We start from the raw sequence: 26,524 nt of genomic DNA, 5'->3' as shown, positions 1-26,524 counted from the left end.
TCTTTCTTTGTCTGTAATTCTGTTTTTGTTTTCCTTTTGATCTCTTATTTTCTTTTACTTTTTTTATCTATTTTCTTGGGAAGGGACTTGATTTATTGCAGGATCTTGTATTTCGTTGTTTTTCTTTACATTTTATCACAGAGAGCACCGAAAATTAAACAATCAGCATCATCAACTATATGACTGATAAGGTATTCCATCCTCTTTAAGACGACAACTTCTTACTATATCTAATCTTCTCACTCTGGAGAACCTGTGCCTGGCACATGTGGAAGGATGCAACACGTGATTCACGTGACTTGTCTGACGCGTAACTGTAAATTGAAGCGCGCGACACGTAAAAGTTGGAGCTGGTGAGCGATTGAAAGAACGAAGGAGAGCTAGAGACACCAAGAAGAAGCACAAGCAGAAGAAGAAGGATTAGAGAAGAAGAAGAGATGGAAGAAGAGACAGAGTACGAGAAGCAGCGACAGGCGAATATCGCGCGCAACCAGGCGCTCTTGCGACAGCTCGAGCTGGCGGACCTTGGAAGTTCGCTCGCGGCGTCGAGTCCAAAGGCCAAGAAATCTGTAACTTCTACTACGACGGCATCTAAGCGGTCCTCGCGGTCGTCGACGAGGAGCAATGCGGTGAAACGGGTGAAGCAGGAAGATCTCACGCCGCGAAGGGCGAGTGCGAGGATACGAGGGCTGAAGCCGGAGGGGGAAGGGGAAGGCGCGAGCGCGGCGGCGGAGGAGGCGGGGAAGCTTGCGGCGGCGAAGGCGGAGGCGAGTAGGATGCGGGTGCCGGGGACGATGAAGTTTGAGGATATGAGTGCGAGCGGGCTTGCGCAGGCGTGGACGTTTGACGACGCGGTGGAGGAGGGGGAGGAGGAGGGGGAGGAGGGGAGGAAGGAGTTGGCGAAGGATGTGGTGCAGTTGAGGAAGGAGATGAGTTCGTTGAAGGTGTATGAGCGGTTTGCGCCGAACGAGATCAAGATCGTATGTGTCATCTGCTGTGTGCAAGAAGAGGATATATGAACTAACGATACAGACCCCCGAACGGATATTCTACATGAACTTCCACCCCTCCGTCTCCCACCGACTCGTCCTCGCTGGCGACAAAACCGGCAACCTCGGCGTGTGGGACGTCGACCACGTCCAACAAACCTCCAAATCCGAAGACGAAGACAACGAAGAACTCGTCTCGCCCACGCTCTACCTCTTCAAAGTGCACGCGCGCACCCTCTCAAGCCTCGGCTTCGCGCCCGGCCGCGCGCACCAGCTCTACACGGCCTCCTACGACGGCTCGATCAGGTCCGTCGACTTCAAGTCCGGGACGAGTTCTGAAACCTATTTCGCGGAAGGAAACCACGACGCCGACGGCGTGTGCGAGATGGACTTTGCGGATAGTAATACAATCTACTACTCCACCTTCGGCGGCGAGATCGGCCGCGTCGACGTCCGCGCGCCGGGGAGCGAGTCTGAACGGTTTCGCGCGCACGAGAAGAAAGTGGGTGGGTTGTCGCTGCACCCCGGCGCGCCGCATCTCTGCGCGACGTCGTCCCTCGATCGGACGATGAAGATCTGGGATTTTCGCAAGATCACAAAGACTGATGACGGTGAGCGGCAGGCGGCGTTCGTGACGGAGTATGGCAGCAGACTGAGTATCAGCTGCACGTCGTGGAATCTCGCGGGCGATCTGGTGTGTAACGGGTACGACGACACAATCAACGTATTCAACCTGCGCGAATCCGCGACCTGGAAACCCGCGCCGTCGTCGGTGCCGGAGCTGACGCCGTCGTCGACGATCAGACATAATTGCCAGTCCGGGAAATGGGTGACGATCCTGAAAGCCGCGTGGCAGGCGAATCCGGCGGATCAGGTGCACAAGTTTGTGATTGGGAATATGAAGCGGTATATGGATATCTTTAATGCGGACGGGGTGCAGTTGGCGAGGTTGGGCGGCGAGGATGTTACGACCGTGCCTTCTGCGTGCAAGTTTCATCCTCAGAAGGTAAATCTCATATAACTCTCTGACTCTTAGGAACAAACAGGCTAACACTACACTCTAGAACTGGGTCGTCGGCGGAACCGCGAGCGGCAAGGTGGTTCTTTTCGAATGATGGTCATCACGGTGTATATTAATAATAGTACGGAAGAGCACTGCCGATGAATGAGAAACTCCACATAACGTAAATGAGATTCAAACCACAAAAAAAACAAAAATAGTGTAAGGGCAATATGTATAGCGAATGAGAAGTAATGAGACAATACCAAGAGTGCATGTACAATATACACAGAGATCTTTTCGTTTCGTTATGAATACCCATGACAGAGCAACCATCTTTTGACGATGAGACTTGTCTTGTCTCCGGGTTTTTTTCAGTTTACTCCAACTCCTCTTTTTCTGCTATGTATTTCGTGTATGCTGTCGTTTATTTCTTCTTCGGTCCACCGAGTGGCGATCCGATATCCTTTCCTCTCAGCTTGACGCCGAGCACGCGCTCCAGCTTTCCAAGCAGCTGCTGATTCGGCACCGCCCGACCCATTTCATAGTCGTTGATAATATTCGCCTTCTCGTTGACTTTCACCGCCAGATCCTTCTGCGTGAGCGACTTTTCCAGTCTCGCTTTCGAGATCGCCTTTCCGACGCCGAGATCGATCTTCGGCGGCGGCGCGACCTCGTTCTCGCGGTCGATCTTGGCCAGCCGCTGGCCTTCTGTGCCGGAGGTCCGGTTCGAGCCCGCGCCGTATTTCTTGTCGGTCGAGACGACGGCGCCGGTGCGTCGGGCGGCGTTGATCTGCGCGTTTGAGCGGGCGGCGGAGGCGCTGCGGGCGGTTGCTTTCTGGCCGATGTAGGTGACGCTGTCCCAGTCTTGGTCTCCCATTGTGTGTGTTTGTTGAAGTAGAGGTGGTGAGTAGTGAAGATGGAGAAGAGGTAGAGGAAGTAGAGAAAGTAGAAGGCTGAGTGACGTCGGCGATATTTCTCGATTTAACGTTTGAAAGTCGAATATTCTAGCACAAAGCCGCGTTGTTGCTGCGTTTATGCTGTGCACTCACCGTCGATGGAGTTGTGCGGTTCATCTTCACCTAATTCTCTGCTCTGCTGCTCTGCTGCTCTGCTCTGGCTACCATCAAGCAGTCAGACAGCACAATGAAGCCCTCAACGCCCCTCGCTGGCCCGTGGAAGCATTTCAGGGACCGCCTGATCCCCATCCATCCCCGGTGGCACGCAAACAGGCGTAAGCCCGTGACGACGAAGCGCGGAAACAAGGATTTCTACAAAGGTACCGGGTCCGCAAACATGGGACGGCATACCAAGCATGGTGGATATATCATTGATTACCAGAAGGTGCGGACATATGTCGTGCCTGACGAACTGGTGACCACAAATGTGCGTATTCTTCCTTCTTTCTTCTTTCGTTGTGTGTTGTTGTATCGACAAGAGCAATTACTCACTCTTGCATCCAGCTCGCTCCGTATCTCCCCAACACCCTTCCCCCCCTCAAAAACACCTTCGCCGGCTACAAGGGCGGTCCTTCCGATGGCAATTGGTACCTCGACAAGTACAGAGAGTATCTGAAGTACGGCGCAGACGAGGCTCCCGAGTCGCGACGGAACGAGGACTGGATCGAGCGGGCGTAATGCGTCGGAATTGTATTTATCGGTTAAATTGTACATACTTCTATCACCTACATCTACAGCTTCCTTCTATCTCAAGTGGACTGGATGACCACATAAACTACATCTCACATCTGAATTCATCGGTTATGACCATATATTACACTACAACTAATGCACGTAACAAGCAAATACAAGTACCCAACACCAAATTCACTTCTCTTCTCCTCTCTTCACACCGTCAGATTGCTAGTATACAAAGCTTCTCCTCCTCTCTTTTTAGTAGAAACTGCGCTTGGGCTCCGGCGACGGCGACCGCGACACTGAGCGCGCGTCTCGTCCGCGAAGTTTCAGATACTTCATCTGCGCTATATATCCAGCTCTGTTAGCATTTTCTTCTTCCTAAAAGCTCAAACACTCAAGCATAAACACGACAATACTCACAAATCTCAAGATCGTTCAAAAGATCGGGCGACGGCTTCTTCGAATGAATGAAATTGCAAAACCCTCCGCGCATGCACTCCCGCGTATCATGCTGTCGGCAGCAAGCTTCCCGGAAATCAGTCACCGGGCTGAGTTCGCAGTAGACTGGTCGGCCGCCGTACCATCTCGAATTGAAGTTGTCGCACGCTTTCTGGGCGTCTTCTTCGTATTTGAAGCGGCAGTATACGTTGCCGATTAGATCTGTCGAAAAGTACTGTTAGCATCTGTCCTACTACTCATTTAAAGAGAGAAACATACGATCATTGTTATTCTCACAAACCACCATCTCCTCAACCTCCCCAAACTTGGCCGCCTCGCAAAAAAAGTCCTCGTAAAAGGCATCAAAGTGATTCTGCATCTGCGACTCGTTCAGCGTGTTGCCCGGCTGATAGGCCGGGTTCTGGTACATGTTTGGACACATGACTGTCTGCGAATACGTCGGCTTGACGTGTTTTCGAGAGCATTTGTCGCCGTGTCTGCAGGCGCCGATTTTGTAGTAGAATGAGCTGCGTTTGCACGATTGTTAGTATTCCATATCTTCTCAGATGTTGGAGATGCAAAAAGTACTTACCAGTTCACCTTATCCTGCTCCGTACCAAAGATAGATGCTAAGTAATTCGCCATTTCTACTTCTTCTTCTTCTGTGTTGTCGAAATCTAGTAGATCAAAGATATCTGCTTTATAAGAATCCAAGTCGCCTCCCAAAATACTGTCCTGAATTTGTCTTCAGGGATGATGTCACGTGGACATATCACGTGAGTTGATCGAGTCTTAACAAATATACTGAGGGCTTGATGCATGCTTCTGGTATCCCCTCCTCGGTTCTCGATTATACTGATTCTGTCTAGTAGATATGGGAGTAAGTATTTATTCTTTGCTGGTCAATGATTTCCGATACTAACTGCGCAGAACGACGGAGGATCAGTCCCGACGCGCCGCGAGCTGGTCAAAGACTCTGCCCGCGAAGCCACCTCGTCCCAGATCTTTGAACGCAACCAGCTCGCCTCCGAATTCGCCTGGCAGACCTGTCGCCTGAGTCTGAAACCGCTCGAACTACCGCTCGTGAGCGATTTCCTTGGCAGGCTGTATAACAAGGACGCGGTGCTGGAGTGGTTGATTGCGCCGGAGACGTACGGCGAAGGCGAGGTGCTTGTGCCGCATATCAAGAGTTTGAAGGACGTGGTCGTGCTGAAGATTGCAAAGGATGAGAGTACCGGCAAGTGGATCTGTCCGGTGACGGGCAAGGAGATGAAAGCGGGCGGGGCAAAGTTCGTGTACCATGCTGAATGCGGGCACGTTTTCGCCGAGAGCGCGTTGAAGGAGATTGAGGAAGACGAGTGTCTTGAATGCAGCACTGCGACTGCCAAAGAGAACTTGATTGTGATAAATCCGGTGCTGGACAGCGATGTGGAGAAGCTAAAGGCGCGGATGGAAAGGTTATCAGCAGACGGGCTCACGCACGCGTTGAAGTCTGCGTCGGCGGCGAAAAAGAAGCGCAAGCAGGGCGACGGGGATGGGAAGAGCAAGAAGAAGGAGAGCGGTAAGAAGAAGCAAAAAGCGGAGAATAGCAAGGATGTGGATCCGCAGAGAGCTCTTGATAGCGTGCAGGAGCACAGCAAGAAGCAAAGGAAGGCTGTTGAGGTCTAATTTTCATCTTTCTGCGTTCTTGACTCTCATGTACATTAACTCCATCTTCTTATCTTTTACCATTGTCCCATATACTTGTTTTCTATCACTTGGTTGGCGTTTACCATTTTGTACAATAGCAGTGCATCAATATCAGTCTAAAACCACATTTAAGGGTTTAAGCCGCATCAAATTATTTTCAATATCAGAAACCACCTCCACCATCATCATCACCACAACCACAACACGAAAATGGGCAAATGCAGTAAAGACAAACGCGACCTCTACTACCGAAAAGCGAAAGAGCAAGGCTGGCGCGCGCGCTCGGCCTTCAAGCTGCTGCAGCTCGACTCTGAGTTCCACTTACTCGACGACGTCGAGCGGGTCGTTGATCTCTGCGCTGCGCCGGGCTCGTGGAGTCAGGTGCTGTCGCGGAAGCTGGCGAGCAAGAGCGCGAATCCGGCGACGATCGTGTCGGTGGATTTGCAGCCGATTGCGCCGTTGCCGGGGGTGACGACTTTGCAGGCTGATATTACGCATCCGTCGACGTTGACGAATATTCTGAAGCTGTTTGGTGGAGAGCCTGCAGACTTTGTTTGCTCTGGTGAGATCCTCTTTCTGTATGTCTGTATATATATATATGAGCGGCTCTAACATGTTTAACAGACGGTGCACCGGACGTCACAGGACTCCACGACCTCGACGAATACATCCAAGGCCAACTAATCCTCTCCGCCCTGACCCTCGCCACAAGTCTCCTCCGCGAAGGCGGCACCTTTGTCGCCAAGATCTTCCGCGGCCGCGACGTCGACCTGCTCTACTCCCAGCTCGCGCTCCTCTTCGACCACGTCACCTGCGCGAAACCACGCAGCTCGCGCGCCTCCTCGCTCGAAGCCTTCGTCGTCTGCCAGGGATACCGGCCGCGGCCAGGATGGCAGCCGGAGTCGCTGCAGCTCAAGCATACCCTCGTTCCGCTGGACCTGAACGACGCGAGCATAGACGCGGCCGAGCGGTCGGTCGCGCCGTTTGTGGCGTGTGGAGATTTGTCGGATTATGACGCCGACGCGACGTATCAGCTTGAGAAGGGCGTGCAGGCTGTCAGTTTAGAGCCGGTGCAGAAGCCGACTGCGCCGCCGTACAAGACTGCGTTGGAGAAGAAGCGGGCGGGCACATTGCGATGATGTGTCTGTGTATTTTTAGTAATTAGAAGTAATTGATTGTAATGGCATAATCTATTGTACAAAGTAAAACTTTTGGTGGTCCCGGTCTCGTCCAAACATACCAAACTTGATACAGACACACATTCAAGCGATTTTCTTGCTGGAATTAACAAACCCAACTCCCTTGATACTCAACACATATTCCTCCGCCTTTTCACGCTCTTCGTCGTCCTCGTCCTCGTCAAAGTCATTCCCTTCAAACTCCTTCAGCCGCGCTTCGGTGCCCCACATGGTCTTGATATCCCGCAACAGCCTGACGAAGCCCTCGTCGATCACGCCCTTGCCGAGTAACACTCTGCCTACATCCTCCTTGCCGAGCACCATGAGCACGACCAGCGTCTTGGCCTGACACCGGCTCACCATCCCCCCGTTCGCAACCTCCTCCAACAACGCCCTCGCCGCCCGCTCGCCGACATCCTCAGGCGCCTCGCCCGCGCTTCCGACCGCCTCTGAGCAATAGCACCAGCCGGACCGCGTCTCTGCGACAAGCGACACGCCAAAGCCGGGACTCTTGCCGGACTCCTCGCCGCGCGCGACGTCGCTGAAGATAAACGTCTCGCAGCCGGTGACGTTGAGGACACTCCGCGCACCGTCGATGATCCGGTTCACGCTCGCGGGACTCACGCGGGTCGAGTACGCGACGCCTCTGATTTTCGAGACTGCCGGCGCGGAGACGGCGGCGTGCAAGGTCTGCGGCTGCAGGAGCACATGGGGTAAGAAGACGTTGACCTCGCCTCCGCCGAGAGGGAGGGAGCCGCGTTTGATGACGCGGAGTTCCTGGCGCATGATGCCGAATTTGTTGTAGAGAGGGAAGATTGCGGTGCGGATTGTGTCGACGCCGAGATCGACGGCGTTGGAGGTCACGCCTTTGACGGTGAGGTTGAGCGCGGACTTGCCGAATGGGGCGAGGAGGAGGATGGGTTCGATGAAGTAGCCGACGGCGCGGGTGAGGGGGCAGATGTGGGTTACTGTGCCGTTGACTATTAGGCCGGGTTTGTAGACCACGGTCGTACCTTGTATATGTTAGCTAGTCTTCTCTTGAAGTATGAACGGTGTGCAATACCTGTATATGAAATCTCGATGACACTGCCATTCGTAACCGCCTCCAACAACCGCAAAAAAGAAACCTCATAATCTACACCGTAGAAGCATATGTCAGTCGCTATTCTCCCTTAAACTATAGAAGGACATTCTCACCTCGTAAACCAGGCTCCATATCATCAGATCTGATCTTTTCGATCTTTATCGTCCGGCCCGAGAGCGTGGCGAGCACGAGACGCATGCGGAAGTCGACATGGCCTGTGTACATGAGCGGCGGCGGGACCATATTCTGTGTCTCTTTGTGGTTTATTTGCTGGTATTTGTCAATAACTAGCAGATGTATTCTGTGTGAAAATGAGATATGGAAAACCGTGAAGGCGGTTGGGAGATTTTTTTCAATCAGAGTTCGTGAGGCTCAAAATATTTTTCGATTTTATTTCTGCTTTGAAGCAACGAGATCATTCTTATAACACCCTTCTTCTCTATGTTATAGTCATTATCCTCTTCAAACAACAGCAGATGACTGCTACTCCACAAGAGGACCACCCGTCCCCTCTCCGCCTCTACATCTCCTCTCTCCCGCCCGCTCTCGCGCACGATCCCTCAGACCTGATCTCCCGCCTCTCCCTCTTCGGCACCCCGCTCACGCCGCTCTCCGTGCACAAGAAACCCGCGGCCTTGAGCAGTTTCGCGTTCGTCACGGTCGAGATGTCAAAGACGCAGTATGTCGCGCTCAGGAAGTCGTTGAACGGGGTGAAGTATAAAGGTGGGGTGATCAAGATCGATATTGCGCGCGCGCCGAGTTTCGAGGAACGCCAGAAAATACTGCGTGAACAGCACGACGACGACGACGAGGAACGAAAGAAAGAGCAGATCAACATCGCGCGAAAAGAATCTCTAACGCGCAGAAAACACCTCTCCGCGCTCGAGAAACTGATGCACCACATCCGCCGCTCGCGGTACCAATTCGGCAAGCTCGAGCACGGCGGCCGCATGCGCGACAATCCGCGCGACTTCCGCAAGAACCCGCCGACGTTCCGCGTCAAGATCGGGGGCAAGTCGAAGGTTGTAAAGTGCAAGAAGCAAAAGCTGTGGGGTGCGGCTAAGGTCGGGGATTTGAATGAGTTTGTGTGGAGGTTTGATGAGGAGGGGGAGAGGGTGGTGAGAGATGGGAAGGTGTTGGTTGGGCGGTGGTTGAATGGGTATGGCGACACCGTTGAGGTTTTTAGGCGGGAGATTATTCAGATTGACGACTTTGAGAAGTTGAAGGCGGAATTCGACTTTGGCGAAGCAGCGGCGTCGCTTACGAAGGACTATAACTTTGAAGTCGTGCGCTCGACTGCGGCAGAGGGAAAGGAGGAGACAGAGGAGGAGAAGCAGCAGAGGGTTGAGAGGGAGAAGAGTCTGAAGATTTTGCAGGATATGTTTGGTGGGGCCAATTCTGACGGGTACGTTTTCCTTTCTTGCGGGTTTTATTTAGAGAGAGGTATTAATAGGTGCGATTTAGGGATGATGATGCAACTGCGACGAGGAAGCTTGAGGACGAGGACTCGGACGACGACGATGCGATTTACCAGATCATCAACGCAGCGAAACCCAAACAGGAACTTGAAACAGAAGAGATCGAGGAGGAAACCACAGAAAAAGACGAAAAAGTTGTCGAGATGGATGACGATGAGCCCGAGGTTGATGCTATGGATGTTGAAGAAGAAAAAGTACAGAGCGAGGCAGAGTCGGAAGATGCCGAATCTGAAGACAGCGGTCTATTTGACGGCATCGAAATCACAGCCGCCGAAGAACAAACGCCAGAAGTCGCATCAGAACCAGGATCAGAATCAGAATCCGACGACAGCGGACTATTTGACGGTATCGAGATTCCTGACGCTAACGCGGATGACGATGAAGATGCAAGTGATTCAGATGGATCGTTGGCTGGGAAGCCGTATATGCCGTTTTATGGCTTACGAGGCGGCGCTGCTGATTACTCTGAGTCGTCATCGTCTGAGGACTCAGATCAGGAGGAGGACGAGTCGGATGAGGAAGAGTCTTCCGTTAACAACGATTCACGGAAAGAAGAAGATACAAACTCTGATAGCTCGGAGTCTGTATCGTCCTCGAGCGACGACGATTCTGAATCGGAAGAGAAAAGCTCGGCTGACTCTGACGATTCAAGTGACGAGGAGTCATCTTCGTCGTCGTCTGAGAGTGACGAAGAGTCAAGTAGCGAAGATGAAGAGGAGGATAAGTCGAGACAGAAGATGGAGATTGATAACGCTGCGTCTGATAGTAGCGAGCACGAGGCCACGTCTTCTTCTCCCTCATCTTCTGGCTCTGAATCAGGTTCTGATTCGGACTCGGTTTCAGATTCTAAGGTAACGACGAAAAAGAAGGTGCAAAAAGAGGATAAGCCGAAGAAGACGGTGGTGACAGAACGGCTGCGATCGATTTTTAAAGAGAATGAGGAATCGTCTGCTTCGTTTTCGCTATTTGGCGGTAACGAGTCTGACTCTGACGACGACGTTGGAGCTGTTGACGACGACCGGGATACGAACGAAGCCGAGGACAACATACCACAAGAGCACTACGACGACGACGACGACGACGACGACGATGAAGAGGCAGCCGCCCCCGTCATCACAAGCCGAAAACGCACGCAATTCGACGCCCTCCCGCTCTTCTTCCCGCACCCCGAATCCGCCTTCCTCGACGCGCAGAGCCAGTTCAACAAGATCCCCGACCGGCTGCCGCTGGCTCGCGAGCAGTGGAAAGAGGAGTTTTACGAGAATAGAGGGGAGTGGACGCGGAAGGCAAAGAGGCGGAGACGCGATGCGGTCAGGTCGAGGAGGAAGATGGAGGGTGGGAGGAAGAGGCAGGGAAGGGGGGAGGGTGAGGAGGGGTTGTGAGGTGTATATTATTGTTGTAGACTAGAGTTAGATCAAAAGTTTTGATGCATTTTTATCTCTCTATCGTACATTTCCCTGATTTCTATGAGTACCCCCGTAAGGCGATGGCGCCTGTGACGATCTGTGCGGCCGCGATTCGGTCGTTCAACACCACACCTTGCGGTATCTTGTAGTTCTACAACTCAGTCAACAAATGACATTTACACCGCCCGCAGCAATCAAAGAAAAAATACGTACCTTCCTCACAACCTCGATATCAGTCAACGCCTGCAACGCATCATCGCAAAGCGCCACGCTTTCGCCCTCAACTATACTCTCCAACGCAACCCCAACCTCCTCCGCACCCACAACATCTTCCGCCTCGTCCGCGACCTTGACGACAAACAGCGCCGTACTCTCATCCTTAACTCCGAACCGCTTGAGCGCGTCGCCGATGTTCATCGACGGCGCCATCGAGAAGACGATTTCCGAGTTGACGGTGCGGGTGCGCATGGTGCCCGCCTCGCGCTCGGTGAGCGCGCGGTAGACTGCGGCGAGCACGTGGGAGATTGAGAGGATTGTGGATGGGTCGAGGAAGGCGTAGGAGTAGGCTGTGTTGCCGGAGAGGAGCTGGGATCGGATTGTGGGAGCGTTTGTGACGTTTGTGTAGAGCGAGAGGTGGAGCGGGGAGGAGGGGAATTGGGGGAGGGTGAGGGTGAGTGGGGTTGATGGCATTGCGAGAGAACTGTGAGTATCTGTTGGTTTATCTGCTTTTGAATAAGAATATCAGAATATCAGAGTATCAGAAATCAGAATCAGAATATCTGGCGATTGTGAATTTTTTGGGATAATTCTACCCTGCGGCTCAGATGGGCTACTACACTTCTTAACTACAGATCCACCCATTTACTATGATAACTATACATTTATTCAATTCCTACTGAATTATAATCACACAAAAGAAATCACTTCTTCTCGATAAAAGGAAGACCAGCTTTCTTACGCACGACACCGTAGATCGAAGCAATGTCTCCCTTCGGGCCGAGCTCTTCCTCGACCTCTTTGAGGTGCTGCGCGGCGATTTCGACAATCGGCATCGTTGTGCCTGATGACTTTGCCAGGCTGAGTGCGTGTCTATATGTATGTTAAAATTAGTAAGAGTAAAAAGAGAGAGCGACGTGAGAAAGGAGTAAATAGAGACAGCGGGGAAAGAAGAGACAGGGACATACCGGGCATCCTTAGCAGCCAGATCGGCGCCAAACAAAGGCTTATCGCGGACGTAATCACCACCAGTAAGACGCTTGCTGTAAGGCAGATACGGCGACTGTCCAAACATCGCGGTAATGAACTTTTCAAAGTTCTCGGTTCCGAGACCGGTCTTCTCGGACAAGACATGGCCTTCCGACAAGGACTCGACCATGCCGAGGATGACGGTGTTGCCGATGACTTTCAAGGTGAGTGCTTTTCCGACATCAGGGTCGTCCGAGAGATCGATGGACATGCGGCCCATGACGCCGTCGAGGTAGGGCTTGATGGACTCGATCCCGGCCTTTGATCCCGCGAGGACAAAGACAAGCATACCCGCGTTCGCCATCGCAGGCGCGCCAAAGACGGGCGCGGCGACAAACAGTCCGCCGGCGGCCTTGGTGGCTTTCTCGAGGCCGCGGGTGGTGTCAGGATGGATGGTGGAGCACTCGGCGAAGATCTTGCCCTTGACGCCGTCGGGGATCTTGAGGGCGGTTTCGTAGACGCTCTCGACGGCGGCGTCATTGGAGATGCAGGAGAAGATGATGTCTGCCTTTGCGACGGCTTCCTCGAGCGAGGAGGCGAGGGTCACGGATTTGCCTTCGGCGAAGGCCTTTGCTTTCTCGGCCGATCTGTTCCAGAGAAGAAGGGGAGGGTCGAGGTTGCCTTTGGAGATCAGGTTGGATGCCATGCCCTGGAGAGATGTCAATTGTCATCTTCTTTATCAATGAATGTAATTTGAACGCAATTGAGGATGAATTGGTGAAGAGAAGAGCATGCGAGTTGCTCATGACGTAATAAGTAAGGACAAGGATTGCATGACTTACGGCACCCATGTTACCAAGACCGAGGAACGCGACTTGCACCATTTTGGACGATAAAGAGGAAGATTGAGAGAAGGATCTGAGGGTAGTAGTAGAAACAGGAGCAGACAGGGGAAGTGTGCAGCGAGCGCGGAGTTGAGTGGAGGAGGAAGAAGAGCAAGTCGAGGACAGAAGACGAGGAGCGGCGGCGGGAAGGGCTCGGAAGCGGAGGTGCGCGATAGGGTTCCCGGGTGCGCGGATAAGAGAACTGCGGCAGACGGTGGTTGATGGAGACAGGGAACGGAGGAGGTGTTTGGAGAAGGGGGTAATTGGCATTTTCTGATGTCGAGGGAGGAGCAGTGATGGTGGAGGAGGTGGTGCTGCGGTGCTGGTGGTGGTGAGCACTGTCCTGGCTGGAGACTGAGCACCGAGCAGAGCAGAGCAGAGCCAGAGACAGCAGAAACAGCTCAATTACAGTTGAGTAACTAGTCAGTTTGGTTTACTTATTGTATATTTATCGCATTGATGCATTGCAACTACATTTCTTGTATTTGTCTAGATTTCCCGGGGTAGCCTTTATTCTCCGTAGGTGTCATCTCTGCCGACCGATAGCGATAACGATAGCGACGGACTGTAGTTAACGAGCGATGAACATAAGAGTAGTCTACAGATATTAACAATACAATATCACACACTCATCCACAATCTCTAATATCCAACGAGAAGACAAATACAATCACTATAACCATCCAACGCCGTCCGAACAGCCGAGGAGCAGCGGGCAGATATGAAATCTTCGCGAACGAGGTCTCTTTGCGCCGCTGCGAAGAGCGAGCAGAGCCGATTACGCGATTAGACGGCTGTTTTGCCTGATGGCGCGATGTACTTGATAAGCACATTCTGTGTATTACTACTATAGCATTACTATTATAATTCATTACAAAACAACAACTACCATTACAATTACATATGAATAATACAAGAAATTAGACAATTCAAAAAATAGAAAGGTGCCGCCAGATAAGGTTTCGAACTACGCCTGCACCGTCTGCCAGCTATCGTCCATCTACTCCTCCTCTTCCTCACTATCTCCTCTTCCTCCCGCTCTTTATACCTACCTCCGTCGCGTGCCTGCTTCCTCCTCTACTCTGGCACCGTCAGTTATCTTCCTCGGGTGACTCTCATCCTCACTCTCTCTTCATTCTTCATCGTAAGTACTCTCTATCTTCCCAGGCGCGTGCCTTTCTTCCTCCTCCTCCTCCTCCTCCTCTCTACCTCTCAGTCTAACCGCTCAGATGTCAAATTACAACTCCCGCGAACCCCTCTCCGACGCAGACCCCCTCACAGCCGAAGATGAAGTCTCCGAACCCATAATCCCGCTCTCCTACGGCTCCCGCCCCGCCGGCGGCCTGCCCATGCGCGGCCTGAACCCGGCAGAGATATACGACGCCGGGACCGACTCGTCCGACAACGACTCGCTCGCCATCGAGCTCGAGACCGACGTCGAGAGCGACGACGACGACATCTTCCCCCGCAAATCCACAAGCGAAGACTCCCCGCTCATGGGCGCCGACGCCGCCGACTACGGCCCCTCCAAGATGCCGCCAGACTACGTCAGCCCGCATTCGCCGAACTGGACCCCGACGCTGCGTCTGCGGATGGTCCAGCTCGTGACCTGCACAAACGTCTTCCTCACCGGCTGGGACTCGAGCTGCACCGCCAGCACTTACGCCCTCATCGGCTCCGAGTTCAACGCCGCAAACAACGTCAGCTGGATAAGCACCTCCTACCTCATCTCCTCGACCGCCTTCCAACCCCTCTACGGCCGCTTCTCCGACATCGTCGGCCGCCGTATCTGCTTCCTTTTCGCCATCTCCGTCTTCTTCATCGGCACCCTCGGCTGCTCAATGGCGACCTCGCTCATGACCCTCAACATCGCGCGCGCAATCACCGGCGTCGGCGGCGGCGGCCTCGTCACCCTCGGCACCATCATCCTCTCCGACATGGTCCCCTTCCGCCTCCGCGGCATCTACCAGTCCGCGCTCAACTTTTGCTGGGGTTTCGGCAGTGTCACCGGCGCGTCCACCGCGGGCTTGATTGCCGACGCCTTTGGCTGGCGCTACGTGTTTATCGTGCAGCTGCCCATCTTTTTGATCTCAATCATCCTCGGATACATGTACATCATCAACCCACCTTACTCCGGGCCCATCTCGGCAAACAAAATCAGCAACATCGACTTTGGCGGCAGTATAACCCTCGTCACCGGACTCTCGAGCCTTCTCGCGTGTCTCAGCATGGGCGGCAACGAGTACGCCTGGACGGATCCGAAAGTGCTCGGCTTTGGCGCGTCCGCGGTGATTATGCTCTCGGCGTTTGTTTTTATTGAGGGTAAAGTGGCGCGAATGCCCGTGATGCCGCTGCGGATTCTCAAAGGCCGTCTGCCGATCAGCAGCTTGACCTGCACGTTCTTCACCGGAATCGCAAACAACTCGCAGCTGTTTATGCTCCCGCTCTTCTTCCAGGCCGTCAACCTCGACCCTGCCTCTGTGTCTGGCGCGCGCTTGATTGTGCCTTCGTTGGTTGGCATCATTGGTTCAATCACCACCGGCGTCATCATGTCGAAATGGGGACACCTGGCCACGCTGATGAAGATCGGCACGCTAATCATGCTCATCGGCTGCCGCCTTGTCGCCAGCTTTGGTCCGGACTCGCCGAAATGGCAGTTTGTGTTTTTCCTCATGCCGACGCAGTTTGGCAACTCGCTCCTCATTCCCGCCGTCCTGTTCAGCATGCTCGCGCACTTTTCGCGCGTCGACCACGCCGTCGCGACAGGTACTTGCTACCTCGTCCGCTCGATCGGACTCGTCCTCGGCGTCGCGATCTCAAACTCAATCAACCAAAACTCGCTCACGAAGATTCTTCCCGAGATGCTCAAGAACCTGCCGAACCGCGACGAGCTTGTTGACCGCGTGATTCACTCTGTGACGGCGATCCACGAGCTCGAGCCAGAGACGCAGCGACTGGTCGTCGACGGATACACGTACTCGCTCCGACGATGCTTTTGGGCGTCGACGATTGCGTGCGCAATCGCGCTTTTCGCATCGATGTTTACGAACGGGTCGAAATTGAAACGCAAGGAAGACGACGAGGAGGAAGCGATTGCTGCAGCAGCAGCAGCTGCGGAACCGGTTCGAGAGGAGGAAGCTGAGTTTGTGTAGCCGACTCGGTGGAGGAAAAGTGCATTTTGTTATTGTCGAGACAGTCTTGACGTTTGTTCTGCTGTATCGATTCATCAACGCTTTTGGTTTTTTGTACGTCTCGTACGCTGTTTTGGAACTGTGGTTTGGAAGTGGTAGCATTTGCGTCTTGTCTCTGTTTATTTTTTTGTCGGTCATTCATATATATTTCAGACCGCAACACCGTATGAGAAGAGGTATCCAAAATAGAATAGACCTGGTTATCATATCAATTATAGATGATAACGTAGGCAGAGGGAGATGATAAGGATAAGGTTTAAGGTTCATTGACGAGCTCAGGGGAAACCGACTAACTCCGTTCGGGCCTTTAACGAGGCCAGACCTCGAAGACATCTCGACCGTTCCTCTGTCTTCTACTTCCTCATCAACTATAGACGATACACAATAGACATAGACAGTACACAATGTCCTCCGCAGTGGAACAGCCAGCTGCTGCTGAGTCTTCAGCTCAGACTCCAGCCGAGACTCAGACTCCCACTCACACTCCCACTCCAGCATCGTCCACATCCGCAACCGTCGAGAAGCAAGACATCGTCCCTCCAACCGCACCCGCCCCGAAACTCAGCCTGTCCGACAAACTCTCGACCGCCAAACTAGGCGCCTACCTCGCCTACGAAGCCGCCATGCACGCCGCCTACCTGCGCAACGCAAAACACGGCTGGGACCTGCGCACGCATCTCTTTGTCTCCGCCGTGCGCCAGTTCATGAACCCCGTCGGCAAGACGGTCGAGCAGATCCAGGAACTGAGTCAGCGGGGCCTGCCGCTGAATAACGACAAGATCGAGATAATCGACTGCTGCATCCCCGCGCCGACCGGCTCTGATGCTGAGTTTGTCCTCGGAACGGTGGCGCAGGCGTGCTCAAAACTCGCGGCAGAGGCAGGCGTCAATGAGCCTACGATCGACGCGCCCTCGCTGGCTGACGTACGTGCGGAATGGGTGATCCACGGCCGCGAGAACAAGGAAGATAAGTTTACTTGCGCAAAGGACGATATCGTCGTGATCTACGCCCACGGCGGCGCACACTACATGGGCTCCGCCTCCGCGCACCGGTTCATGACTTCTATGTTTGCCGAGTTTGCAAACGCCCGCGTGCTCTCGGTAGACTACCGCTTGGCACCGCAGTCACCGATGCCAGCCTCAATCACAGACTTCTTCGTCGCATACATGTACGTACTCGAAACCCTCAAGGTCCCCTGCACGCAGATCTGTTTCGCAGGCGACTCCTCCGGTGGCGCCGTCAACCTCGCGACGCTGGCGACGATTCTCTACGGGCAGATGGCGGAGAAGCGGGTGCCGGTGCCGGCGGGGATTGTCGCGATATCGCCGTTTGTGGATATGACGAGGTGTTTGCCGTCCGAGTCGTCAAAGGAGATTGAGAAGTTTGATTATATCCCCGGCTCGAATTTCTATCCGCAGATTAAAAAGAGCGCGGTGTGGCCGGCAGAGAATGGGCGATACTGGGTGCGTTATCATTATTGATTTTGTTTGAGGTGTTGTGAATGGTGACTGACAGATATAGCCTTACGCTGAGAATAACGCAATCACCCACCCGTTTGCGTCGCCCATCAACACGCCCAGCTGGGCAGGCGCATGCCCGATCTTGATCGTAGTCTCGGAAGAGCGTCTTCGAGACGCAGCAAGTAAGCCTATCGCTCTCTACTTCTACACACTATCCCCATCTAACAACTCTGCAGTCCTATTCGCCAAATTCTACAAAGAGGCAGGAAACCCGACCTACCTCTACTACCACGAGAAACTCCCACACGTGTTCCACTTCCTGGGCAAAGACAACCCCTCTGTTTTCAAGAGCATGACCGAGATCGGATCGTTTATCCGCGATGTATCTGCTTCGCACTCCGAAGCGAAAGAAGAGGCGCCGCTGGAGAGTAAGTTTGTCATGGTTGGACTCAAAGGGGACGAGTGCGCGCTTCCTGAACGTAGAGTGTCGGGGCTCACGCGTGCGGAAGTGGCGGAGAAGATGGAGAAGCGCGTGGGCGAGTTGGACAACCTGCTCAAGTACGTAGTGAGAGAGCTGTATCCGAAGGAGAAGAAGTAGGTGTTGTAATAATTAATATCAGGCAGTACTGAGATGAGTGCGTCTCATGTTTGTTGTATCTTTCTAATGCACTTTAATATCAATTTTCTCTGTTAATAGTAATAGTAACTAATAGGACATTGATTGTTCGAAACAGGCGTATTGTTCCCTGAACTTGCTGCCGAGCGACGAAAGCAAGTATCAATGAACGATAGTTGTCTCTACTGTGCATAGACCACAATACAACGCGACACTCTCATTTATTTTACGTAATGTCGTCAGACGTATCCGAACGATTGACTGAGCGTGATATTTATCCGTAAACCAAAAAAATCACGAAATGGGCGGCGCGTTAAGTGTGTTTACTTTCGGCCAAAACCAGAAACCCTATTATACCAGACACGCGCCCGCCCGAACCGCGATCCGCACATTTCAGCGCGCCCCCGCCCTTCTTCCCTCTCTTCTCCCTTCTTCTTCTTCCTCCCCCGGGACAGGTTTTCGGCTCCTGTCCCACCCCAGCGATTTGATCTATTTCCCAGCAATAGATCGGGATTATCGGCATCCCGCGGCTCTCTTTCGACGGCGAAAAGGTTAGGCGGAGGTTGATGAGGGTAGGCTTTGATCTTTCTTTCTTTGATCGCATGCGTGGCACCTCGTGAAGTCGCCAGAAAGCAGCCTATACTGCGCAGGTAGCACTCTTAGAGGGTGGCATATACCGAAGTGGTAGTATTCTCAAAGTGTAGACTGCGCTGTTCCATGAGCATCTCCAGAGAAACTGCCTATGCGTGGGTAGCGCTCTCGTACTGAGAGCAACCTCCCCCGCACCAGGTAGCACTCTCTCGGGCTGTTATGACTGGAGCAGATAGCGCGCCTTTCAGGGTAGCAAAATATCCAGGTAGCGTTCTCCAAGAGTTGCATATACCGCAGCAGGTAGATCTTGCTTTCTGTGGCAGGACCTCGGGAAAATAGGGAGTTGCATATTCCGATAGTTTCGCGGTTGCACACCCTCAAGAGTGGGCGTCGTGCCATGCGTGCGAGAGAAGAGGGGGAGAGAGGAGCTTACTCGATGGTATATGACCTGCCTGGACAAAATCCGTTATCGGCACGGTCCCTTCTACGACGAATATCCGGTCTGTTTCCCAGCAACAGGCCGAGACGAACGACATTTCTGTTTTTCAGCAACAGACCGAGACGAACGACATTCTGTTTTTCAGCAACAGACCGAGACAAAACGACATTCTGTTTCCCAGCAACAGACCGAGACGAACGACATTCTGTTTTTCAGCAACAGACCGAGACAAAACGACATTCTGTTTCCCAGCAACAGACCGAGACGAACGACATTTCGGCTCTCTCTCGACGACAAGAACATTCGGCGGAGATTGATGAGAGTAAGCTTTGATCTTTCTTTCTTTAATCGCATGCGTGGCACCTCGTGAAGTCGCCAGAAAGCGGCCCGTACAGCGCAGGTAGCACTCTTAGAGGACGTCATATACCGAAGTGGTAGTATTCTCAAAGTGTAGACTGCGCTGTTCCATGAGCATCTCCAGAGAAACTACATCGCGTGGGTAGCGTTCTTGTACTGGGAGCAGCCTACTCCGCGTAAGGTAGCACTCTCTCGGGCTGCTATGACTGGAGCAGATAGCGCGCCTTTCAGGGTAGCAAAATATCCTGGTAGCGTTCTCCAAGAGTTGCATATACCGCAGCAGGTAGATCTTGCTTTCTGTGGCAGGACCTCGGGAAAATAGGGAGTTGCATATTCCGATAGTTTCGCGGTTGCACACCCTCAAGAGTGGGCGTCGTGCCATGCATGCGAGAGAAGAGGGGGAGAGAAGTTTACTCGACCAAGCGGTCTGGTATATGGCCTGCGCGCAGATACCGGGTGAGTTCGCTCGAAGGCACTACAGTGCCGTTGTCGACCCGGTCCGTCTGCGTGGCCGTCTCATGTACGCGCCGAGGATCCTGCCAGTTCAGGGTGGACGCGGTTGGTCAGGGCGGTCAATCAGATGAGCTTCTTCTTTAGCCAGGTTGCTCATTGGATTTAAAACGTCTTCGTTGTCGCGTCTCTTTGACAAATGCAACTGGTAAGTCGCCGTCGCAAGGGAGCCCCGAGGCGACGGTTGTTGAAGAGAGTCCGCACGACCAAGCGGTTCAAGCGCAACGTTGACAATGCACCAATACGGGGGCAGTCTATGACTGTCTTCTGGGTGAAGTCGGGTTTTAGTGGGTATGGCGATTTCGAGAGTCGCAGAGTCCCACATAACTCTTGAGCATTCTTGTTCAAGAGTATGCGTAACGCATTCTCCCCGATCCTGGCACCTGCCGCTCTAAGCGTGCTTTTCTGTTCTGTCTTCCCTGTCTGTTGCTGTGAATGTGGCTGTCGGCCTTTCTTTAGCTCTGCACGGGGGTTACTGTTTTTGTATGGTGACTGACGGAAACGAAGAGTACGCGTGGAGCGGTACCGTATTGTAAAACCCCAAAGAAAAAAAAATAAACGTAGGCTTCTCTGAGTGTTTTGTAGTAACTATATAGACCAGGATTATTATGATATTGTACATGTTCACAGTAGTAGTAATAGTTGTAGGGCGCGTAGGGTTTCTGACTTTCCGTAGGGTAAAATAGAGTTCCATCTCGCCCCTGAGCCAGGCTAAACTCCCAAAAGATTTTCAGATTTTCAGATTTCCTTCTGTTTGCAGGTTGATAATCATCTGCTTCTCCACAGAACTACAGCACAGGATGACAGAGCAGATAAAAGCAACAGAAGCGGTCGAGCAGACTGTTGAGAAGAAGGAGGAGGAGCAGGAGGAGAAGACCCAAGAAAGATCCCCGTTCCTAGACTTCTCGACCTCCATCCAAGACAACGACCTCGTCCTCGCCTGGCTCACTCGCGACAACACAAAGCCAATCCGGCCGACGGCAAACGGCGCGTTCCACACCCGCTTCGGCTCGTTCCAACACAACCACATCCTCGCGTCGAAATACGGCTCGCAGATCCCATCCTCGTCGGCGACGCAGACGGGGTACATCCACGTGCTGCACCCGTCGCCTGAGCTGTGGAGTCTCTCGCTGCCGCACCGCACGCAGATCGTGTATACCCCCGACGCGTCGTATATCGCGCAGCGACTACGGATCAGGCCGGGAACGAAAGTGATTGAAGCCGGTACCGGCAGCGCGAGTTTCACGCATGCGCTCGCAAGGACGGTAGGGCGCAAGGGCCGCGTGTGGACGTTTGAATTCCACGAGCCGCGGTACCAGATGGCCGCGCAGGAGATCGCCGAGCACGGCCTTTCATCGGTGGTGAAGCCCACGCACGGCGACGTGTGCAAGAACGGGTTCGCGCACTCGTGCGGCGAAACACTCGACGCCTCCGCCGTATTCCTCGACCTGCCCGCGCCGTGGGAAGCGATCCCGCATCTGAAGACGGTAGTGGCCAAGTCGAAAATCACGCGGATCTGCTGCTTCTCGCCGTGCATGGAGCAAGTCCATCGCACTATCGAAGCGCTGCAGAAGGATCAGTGGCTCGATATCGAGATGGTCGAGGTTAGCTGTAAGCGCTGGGAAGCGCACAAGGAGATGGTGCGCAAGCCCGAGGACGCGATCGAGCGGTTACGTGACATCAAGCGGAAACGAACGGCGGGGTTGAATAAGCGTAACGCGAGGGTCGAGGCCGAGAGGGCGGCTGCAGCGGGGCGGGAACCGGATGCGGAGGTCACTGCGGCAGCGGCGGGGTCAGAGTCGGTCGCGCCGCTGCCGACGGATTATAATCCTTGGGGAAAAGGGAAGCGGATCCATGAGGGCGACGAAGGGTATGAGTGGAAAAACGTGTCGAAGGTAGAGGCTGAGTTGAAGACACATACGTCGTACTTGACGTTTGCGTATCTTCCGCCGCCGATGCAGGATGCCGAGTAGCTTTCCGCGAAGTAAAGAAAAAGGTCGGAGTGTATGATTATCAGTGTAAGAAATATAGATGGAATCGACTCAAAATTACATAGACAAAGATGTACAAAATAATTGAAGTATTTACTCCCCCCACATGCACAAACTACCAAAAACATCCTCCACAACATAAACAAAACTATTAAACCAAACTTCTCTATGCTTCACTCGCTCCATCGCTCTCCTCCGCCTCTTCTTCGTCCTGTTCGGCAACTTCACTTGCCTCCTTGATATCTACACCCGCGGAGGTAACTGATTCCTCCTCTGCTGTCGCTGTCTCGTCAGTCACGGCTGCACTTTCTTCAACTGCAGATCCCTCAGGCTCAGCGTCATCTGCAGTCTCCTCGGGCTCAGCGTCTGATTTTGCCTCAGCAGCATCTTCTTCCTCAACCACAGCTTCTTCTTCCTGAACAGTTTCCTCAGACACTTCTTCGGTAGGAGTGTCCTCAACCTCCTCAGATACAGGCGCTTCCGCGATTGAAGTTGCTCCCAGATCGTCGGCGACGACCGTTGACGCTGAGGTCTCTTCCGCATCAATAGGCTCAACGGCATCGGGAGTACCTTCCTCGACAGCTTCTTCGCTAGTGAGAGTGCCCTCAACCAGCTGCTCATCAGGCACGGCTACCTGCTCAGTCACAACGGCGGGCTCAGTGTCATCCGCCTCCTCCGCAGACTCTTCACCCTCCTCAGTCTCATCGACCTTCTCGGGCTCATTGACATCCTCAGAGACATCGACCTTCGCAGACTCATCCACCTCCTCAGAGACCTCGACAACATCAGGAGTTTCCTCTACCGGTTCTTCAACTCCCTCACTCTCATCCAACTCCTCATCGACATCGACAGCATCAGGAGTTTTTTCTGCGACTTCAGCGGTCTCTGTCGTTTCAGTCGATTCTTCCTCGACATCGATCGCCGGCTCGAAAGTACCTTCATCCGCAACCGCCGTTTCTTCTTCATCCAATGCATCACCGTCGATAACCTCCTCTTCGACACCACCGTCGCTTGAGTCAGAAGGCTTGGCATCAGTCTCTTCCTCTGCAGTTTGTTCGGGTTCGGAGGTCGCTTCAGGCTCGGAGGTCTCTTCAGGGTTTAAGGTCTCTTCAGGCTCGGCGGTCTCTTCCGTTTCTGCAGCTAGCTCGTCAGTCTCAGGAGCTTCCGAGATCTCTTCAGCGAGTTCTGGCTCATCAACGGCTTGCTCGGCGACAGCCTCTGGGGTTTCATCCGCGTCATCAGCCGCACCATCAACATCTGACTCGACCGCGCCATCAACACTAGGCTGAGCATCTTCGACAGCCACCTCTCCAGGCTCATTCGTAGTCTCAGCAGCAACCGGCGCCGTCTCCTGAGCTCTATACCCTCCATAATACCCATCGCCAAAACTATCCGGCACAACGCTTCCCCACTCATTCGCAATCAAATCAGACTCATACTCCAGCCCGCGTCGGTCTTCAAACTCTTCCTCCGCCGGCGCGATGTCTTCTTCAGCTGTGGTGGTGGGCGCGGGTGGGATTCCGTGCTCTTCGGAGTCGGAGGAGGGCATGCTGATGATTTCGTAGTCTTTGCCGGTTTCGTCGCTGTCGATGTCTTCTTCCTGCGTCTCTGAAGCGACTTCCTCAGCTCCTTCCTGCTGACTTTCAATCACCTCACCTTCAACCACCTCCGTCTGCTCCTCTACCTCAACCTCAGGAACTTTACTCTTCAACTCATCAAGCTCAATCTCATCCGCCTTCCTCCCTCTCACCGACACCGTCTTCCCCGGCTGATCCTCATACTGCCCCAAATTCCGAATCGCCTGCGCCTCCGACAGATCCTCGACCGAGTCCTCGTCTTTCTCCGCAATCTCAGTCGACCCCGCCATGTCGGACTCCGCGCGCGAGTAAAAGTCGGTCGCGGTCAGGTTCAGGTCAGAATCTGCTGCTGCTGCGGCTGCTGCTGCGTCTTCGTACTCGTCTGCGTGCGCGTCCGTCGCGCGTTCGTATTCTTCGGGGGTTTTGAGTTCTTCGTTGCTCTCGGTGGGGACTACTTCGGCAACTTCCTCATCCTCACCGGGAACCTTTTCATCAACAATCTCCTCCTCCTCAGCAGAAGGCTTCGCCTCCGCAGCCTCATCATCCGCAGTCTGAATAAACACAGCATCACCAGTATGCTCCTCATCGCCTTCAGCCTGCTCAGATTCAGCAGCAGCCGCTGCCTCAGCCGCTGCCTTCGCCGCCAGCGCCTGCCGACGGGCTTCGCGCTTCGCTCTAGCTTCCGCGCGCTCTTCCTCGTCGATCTCGTCCTGCAGCGCTTTCAGCATCGCATCAATAGCCGCCTCGTCTTCCTCACCTGCCGGCGCAGTTTCTGAAGGTTCAGCATCAGCATCAGCATCAGCAGCTTCAGCTTCAGCATCTTCTGGGAATGCTCTCTCATCCGGCAGATCAGCTGCAGCGACGGCGTCGACCTCCGGCTCGGTCTCCTGCGGTCTCGCGAGCAGAGAAGCAGACGACTGCGGCTTCATCAATTCTTCAAAGTCAAAGTCATCGTCACTTTCCGCAGAAGGCTTAGCCACTTCAGTCTCATGCAGATCTGCGGTTTCATTCGCAGGAGCGTCTAGATAATCTCCAGAAAACGGCACTTTACTATCCACGCTGGGGTACAAGTTCCCTGCTGACTCTGTAGAGAGATACGCAGGCAAGCCATCAGCAGAGACAGACTCGGGACCCGGTGCCGCAGCATCGAAAGTGGGCTCGGGGGAGGTATTACCGATGAGCTCTGAAGACGGTTTAGGAGACTGAAGCGGCGCCGGCTCCTCGTCGTCGAGATCGATAAGCTGGGCGGTCTCAGCGGCAGGCGGTGGTGGAGGGGAATAGTCGCGGAGATAGCTGGGTTCGAAAGTACTCTTCTCCGGAAGCGGATCGAGAGTCGTTCGCGTCGAGGACGTGTACTTTGGCAATTCTGAATCGACAGTCGGTGGACGGCCGAGGTATTCGCTCAGCTTCGCGTCGAGAGATCCGAAACTAGAATCCCGTCCGCGGTACGAGTCTAATCTCGGGAGCGAAGACCGTCTAAACGCAGGCGTCTCGTACAGGGTCGAGACGTCCGTGCGATTCGAATCGGTTCGCTGGAGAGAGTACGGCTGTTCGGCTGCGACCGAGCCGTAGCCTCCAGCAGGAGGCGGACGACCTGCGTCGCCGCCGCGGAGCGAGCGAGCTGCTTCAGCGGCTGCGCGGGCCCATGGGAATTCTCCGATGGTCGGCTTGCGCATGGTGGATAGACGCAGAGGACGATGGATGAGCTCGTAAGGCGGGCGAGGAGGGAGCGGGGGGCCCGGGGGAGCGGGCGAGCCAGATCTGACGGAGTGGGCGGAGGACGAGACTTGGCGCTGGGCGGTGGGTCGTCGCGAGAAGGCGGGGGAAGGCTCGGGGATGGGGGGTTGGTGGGATTGGTAGGATGGAGGGTCGTAGATCGAGGACTGGGATTGGTAGACCGAGGCTTCGCTGTGGAAGGAGGCGGAGTGGGAGAGGGAGGGTGGGACTTTTGGAGATTGGACGGGGGGAGAAGTGTACATCTGCTGCTGGGGAGGAGGAGCGTAGCTGTAGATAGATTAGCATCTACACAAGGCGAATGAGGAAGAAAAGATGGACATACACAGGCGATGAGTAAGCTCGGTCATAGCCATACTGCGGTGCAGGCGTAGGCGGCACAGAAATCAACGACTGCTGGGCCGGTGCCGGGGTAGGAGCAGCCGGCGCGCTGTAGTCAGCAAAGGTAGCAGCATGGATAGGCGTAGGCTGCACGGGAGCGGTAGTCTGCGGTGGCGCGACAGAGGCGGCAGACAGGACAGGCGATGCAGTAGACGAGGGATCGTCGAGATGCCTGGGCTCGAGGATGTGGACTTTTGAGTCGAGGTAGCCCGGCGCGATCTGGCGCTGATGCATGGTCTCGGCCTGGCTTATCTGCTCCTCCCACTTTGCGACGACCCGCTTCGCATGCTCGTGGCGGTCGACGACCTGCTTCTTCTGGTCCTCGACGGAAGCGAGGATGGTCTTGACTTCGCTGAAGAGAGCGGCGGAGGAGGGCGGGAGTGCGCGCGGGAGAGGGGCATAGTTGAGTGGAAGAGAGACGGGTTGGGGGACTTTTAGGAACGGGGAGATGATGAGCGGGATCTGGGAGAGGAAGGAGTGGGCTGGGGAGTTAGTACTTTGTTCTTCGCCAAACACACTACAGCAAGAGACAATAGAAGAAGAACATACTCGCAGCGTCGTGCATCTTCAACACCGTCGAAGCCAATTGAGCCCAGCTGTGGATGTGAAGGAGGTCGAATGCTTGTAGAAGACCGCGATGACGATATCCGGCGAGCAGAGTGCGGCTCGGAGAGTTCCTCCAAACACTCCTTCAAGAGCCGGTTGTGGC

The 26,524-nt window shown here is 54.0% G+C and overlaps 14 protein-coding genes across 14 annotated transcripts; 8 read left to right on the top strand and 6 right to left on the bottom strand.

Moving 5' to 3' along the window:
* Positions 1–437: 437 nt before the first annotated feature.
* BZA70DRAFT_268169 (WD repeat-containing protein) lies at positions 438–2,104 on the top strand (the record flags this gene model as incomplete). The annotated part of the gene is made up of 3 exons (XM_064911144.1): positions 438–980; positions 1,033–1,995; positions 2,054–2,104. The coding sequence occupies 3 exons, from the start codon at positions 438–440 to the stop codon at positions 2,102–2,104; spliced, it is 1,557 nt and encodes a 518-aa protein (XP_064767348.1).
* A 97-nt stretch (positions 2,105–2,201) lies between these two features.
* BZA70DRAFT_189143 (multi protein bridging factor 1-domain-containing protein) lies at positions 2,202–2,964 on the bottom strand. The gene has a single exon (XM_064910020.1). The coding sequence runs from the start codon at positions 2,867–2,869 to the stop codon at positions 2,417–2,419; it is 453 nt and encodes a 150-aa protein (XP_064767347.1). The 5' UTR covers positions 2,870–2,964; the 3' UTR covers positions 2,202–2,416.
* Positions 2,965–3,135: 171 nt separating this feature from the next.
* Positions 3,136–3,626, top strand: BZA70DRAFT_290289 (mitochondrial ribosomal protein L27-domain-containing protein; the record flags this gene model as incomplete). The annotated part of the gene is made up of 2 exons (XM_064914198.1): positions 3,136–3,375; positions 3,453–3,626. 2 exons carry the CDS (start codon positions 3,136–3,138, stop codon positions 3,624–3,626), a joined length of 414 nt encoding a protein of 137 aa, XP_064767346.1.
* Positions 3,627–3,881: 255 nt separating this feature from the next.
* On the bottom strand, positions 3,882–4,709 carry BZA70DRAFT_290288 (uncharacterized protein; the record flags this gene model as incomplete). The annotated part of the gene is made up of 4 exons (XM_064914197.1): positions 3,882–3,970; positions 4,047–4,286; positions 4,344–4,591; positions 4,657–4,709. 4 exons carry the CDS (start codon positions 4,707–4,709, stop codon positions 3,882–3,884), a joined length of 630 nt encoding a protein of 209 aa, XP_064767345.1.
* Positions 4,710–4,808: 99 nt separating this feature from the next.
* BZA70DRAFT_280467 (Rtf2 RING-finger-domain-containing protein) lies at positions 4,809–5,925 on the top strand. The gene is made up of 2 exons (XM_064912963.1): positions 4,809–4,944; positions 4,995–5,925. Exons 1-2 carry the CDS (start codon positions 4,939–4,941, stop codon positions 5,730–5,732), a joined length of 744 nt encoding a protein of 247 aa, XP_064767344.1. The 5' UTR covers positions 4,809–4,938; the 3' UTR covers positions 5,733–5,925.
* On the top strand, positions 5,926–6,936 carry BZA70DRAFT_280465 (2'-O-ribose methyltransferase). Its single transcript, XM_064912962.1, has 2 exons — positions 5,926–6,315; positions 6,378–6,936. Exons 1-2 carry the CDS (start codon positions 5,964–5,966, stop codon positions 6,890–6,892), a joined length of 867 nt encoding a protein of 288 aa, XP_064767343.1. The 5' UTR covers positions 5,926–5,963; the 3' UTR covers positions 6,893–6,936.
* Positions 6,845–8,373, bottom strand: BZA70DRAFT_188994 (RNA 3'-terminal phosphate cyclase/enolpyruvate transferase). Its single transcript, XM_064910018.1, has 3 exons — positions 8,129–8,373; positions 7,995–8,066; positions 6,845–7,944 (listed from the first exon to the last, which is right to left on the bottom strand). Exons 1-3 carry the CDS (start codon positions 8,256–8,258, stop codon positions 7,016–7,018), a joined length of 1,131 nt encoding a protein of 376 aa, XP_064767342.1. The 5' UTR covers positions 8,259–8,373; the 3' UTR covers positions 6,845–7,015.
* Positions 8,374–8,491: 118 nt separating this feature from the next.
* Positions 8,492–10,875, top strand: BZA70DRAFT_268162 (uncharacterized protein; the record flags this gene model as incomplete). The annotated part of the gene is made up of 2 exons (XM_064911143.1): positions 8,492–9,420; positions 9,480–10,875. The coding sequence occupies 2 exons, from the start codon at positions 8,492–8,494 to the stop codon at positions 10,873–10,875; spliced, it is 2,325 nt and encodes a 774-aa protein (XP_064767341.1).
* BZA70DRAFT_188992 (kinase binding protein CGI-121-domain-containing protein) lies at positions 10,847–11,744 on the bottom strand. The gene is made up of 2 exons (XM_064910017.1): positions 11,113–11,744; positions 10,847–11,050 (listed from the first exon to the last, which is right to left on the bottom strand). Exons 1-2 carry the CDS (start codon positions 11,587–11,589, stop codon positions 10,958–10,960), a joined length of 570 nt encoding a protein of 189 aa, XP_064767340.1. The 5' UTR covers positions 11,590–11,744; the 3' UTR covers positions 10,847–10,957.
* A 75-nt stretch (positions 11,745–11,819) lies between these two features.
* BZA70DRAFT_239693 (NAD binding domain of 6-phosphogluconate dehydrogenase-domain-containing protein) lies at positions 11,820–12,790 on the bottom strand (the record flags this gene model as incomplete). The annotated part of the gene is made up of 2 exons (XM_064910478.1): positions 11,820–11,988; positions 12,084–12,790. The coding sequence occupies 2 exons, from the start codon at positions 12,788–12,790 to the stop codon at positions 11,820–11,822; spliced, it is 876 nt and encodes a 291-aa protein (XP_064767339.1).
* A 1,150-nt stretch (positions 12,791–13,940) lies between these two features.
* BZA70DRAFT_280460 (multidrug efflux transporter) lies at positions 13,941–16,366 on the top strand. The gene is made up of 2 exons (XM_064912961.1): positions 13,941–14,112; positions 14,198–16,366. The coding sequence occupies exon 2, from the start codon at positions 14,198–14,200 to the stop codon at positions 16,118–16,120; it is 1,923 nt and encodes a 640-aa protein (XP_064767338.1). The 5' UTR covers positions 13,941–14,112; the 3' UTR covers positions 16,121–16,366.
* A 115-nt stretch (positions 16,367–16,481) lies between these two features.
* Positions 16,482–18,303, top strand: BZA70DRAFT_280458 (Alpha/Beta hydrolase protein). The gene is made up of 3 exons (XM_064912960.1): positions 16,482–17,622; positions 17,681–17,801; positions 17,856–18,303. Exons 1-3 carry the CDS (start codon positions 16,564–16,566, stop codon positions 18,215–18,217), a joined length of 1,542 nt encoding a protein of 513 aa, XP_064767337.1. The 5' UTR covers positions 16,482–16,563; the 3' UTR covers positions 18,218–18,303.
* A 2,587-nt stretch (positions 18,304–20,890) lies between these two features.
* BZA70DRAFT_280446 (tRNA methyltransferase complex GCD14 subunit-domain-containing protein) lies at positions 20,891–22,218 on the top strand. Its single transcript, XM_064912959.1, has one exon. It carries the CDS (start codon positions 20,933–20,935, stop codon positions 22,103–22,105), a length of 1,173 nt encoding a protein of 390 aa, XP_064767336.1. The 5' UTR covers positions 20,891–20,932; the 3' UTR covers positions 22,106–22,218.
* Positions 22,219–26,523, bottom strand: BZA70DRAFT_280444 (uncharacterized protein). Its single transcript, XM_064912958.1, has 3 exons — positions 26,365–26,523; positions 25,760–26,297; positions 22,219–25,704 (listed from the first exon to the last, which is right to left on the bottom strand). Exons 1-3 carry the CDS (start codon positions 26,378–26,380, stop codon positions 22,290–22,292), a joined length of 3,969 nt encoding a protein of 1,322 aa, XP_064767335.1. The 5' UTR covers positions 26,381–26,523; the 3' UTR covers positions 22,219–22,289.
* Between the last annotated feature and the right edge of the window lies 1 nt (position 26,524).

The sequence above is a fragment of the Myxozyma melibiosi genome, assembly GCF_037950935.1.
Source record: "Myxozyma melibiosi strain Phaff 52-87 chromosome Unknown BZA70scaffold_8, whole genome shotgun sequence".
NCBI classification, from domain to species: Eukaryota; Fungi; Ascomycota; class Lipomycetes; order Lipomycetales; family Lipomycetaceae; genus Myxozyma; species Myxozyma melibiosi.
This window is presented reverse-complemented; position numbering and strand designations above follow the sequence as displayed.

Excerpts from the sequence above, each read along its gene's own strand:
- BZA70DRAFT_189143 (XM_064910020.1), bottom strand. The coding sequence starts at position 2,869 with ATGGGAGACCAAGACTGGGACAGCGTCACCTACATCGGCCAGAAAGCA.
- BZA70DRAFT_280465 (XM_064912962.1), top strand. The coding sequence starts at position 5,964 with ATGGGCAAATGCAGTAAAGACAAACGCGACCTCTACTACCGAAAAGCG. Across the intron at positions 6,316-6,377 it reads TGCAGACTTTGTTTGCTCTG|ACGGTGCACCGGACGTCACA; the intron begins GTGAGATCCTCT and ends CATGTTTAACAG.
- BZA70DRAFT_188994 (XM_064910018.1), bottom strand. The coding sequence starts at position 8,258 with ATGGTCCCGCCGCCGCTCATGTACACAGGCCATGTCGACTTCCGCATG. Across the intron at positions 8,067-8,128 it reads TATGGAGCCTGGTTTACGAG|ATTATGAGGTTTCTTTTTTG; the intron begins GTGAGAATGTCC and ends TCTACGGTGTAG. Across the intron at positions 7,945-7,994 it reads CATCGAGATTTCATATACAG|GTACGACCGTGGTCTACAAA; the intron begins GTATTGCACACC and ends AACATATACAAG.
- BZA70DRAFT_188992 (XM_064910017.1), bottom strand. The coding sequence starts at position 11,589 with ATGCCATCAACCCCACTCACCCTCACCCTCCCCCAATTCCCCTCCTCC. Across the intron at positions 11,051-11,112 it reads ATATCGAGGTTGTGAGGAAG|AACTACAAGATACCGCAAGG; the intron begins GTACGTATTTTT and ends ACTGAGTTGTAG.
- BZA70DRAFT_280460 (XM_064912961.1), top strand. The coding sequence starts at position 14,198 with ATGTCAAATTACAACTCCCGCGAACCCCTCTCCGACGCAGACCCCCTC.
- BZA70DRAFT_280458 (XM_064912960.1), top strand. The coding sequence starts at position 16,564 with ATGTCCTCCGCAGTGGAACAGCCAGCTGCTGCTGAGTCTTCAGCTCAG. Across the intron at positions 17,623-17,680 it reads CAGAGAATGGGCGATACTGG|CCTTACGCTGAGAATAACGC; the intron begins GTGCGTTATCAT and ends TGACAGATATAG. Across the intron at positions 17,802-17,855 it reads GCGTCTTCGAGACGCAGCAA|TCCTATTCGCCAAATTCTAC; the intron begins GTAAGCCTATCG and ends ACAACTCTGCAG.
- BZA70DRAFT_280446 (XM_064912959.1), top strand. The coding sequence starts at position 20,933 with ATGACAGAGCAGATAAAAGCAACAGAAGCGGTCGAGCAGACTGTTGAG.
- BZA70DRAFT_280444 (XM_064912958.1), bottom strand. Across the intron at positions 25,705-25,759 it reads CGAGCTTACTCATCGCCTGT|CTACGCTCCTCCTCCCCAGC; the intron begins GTATGTCCATCT and ends ATCTATCTACAG.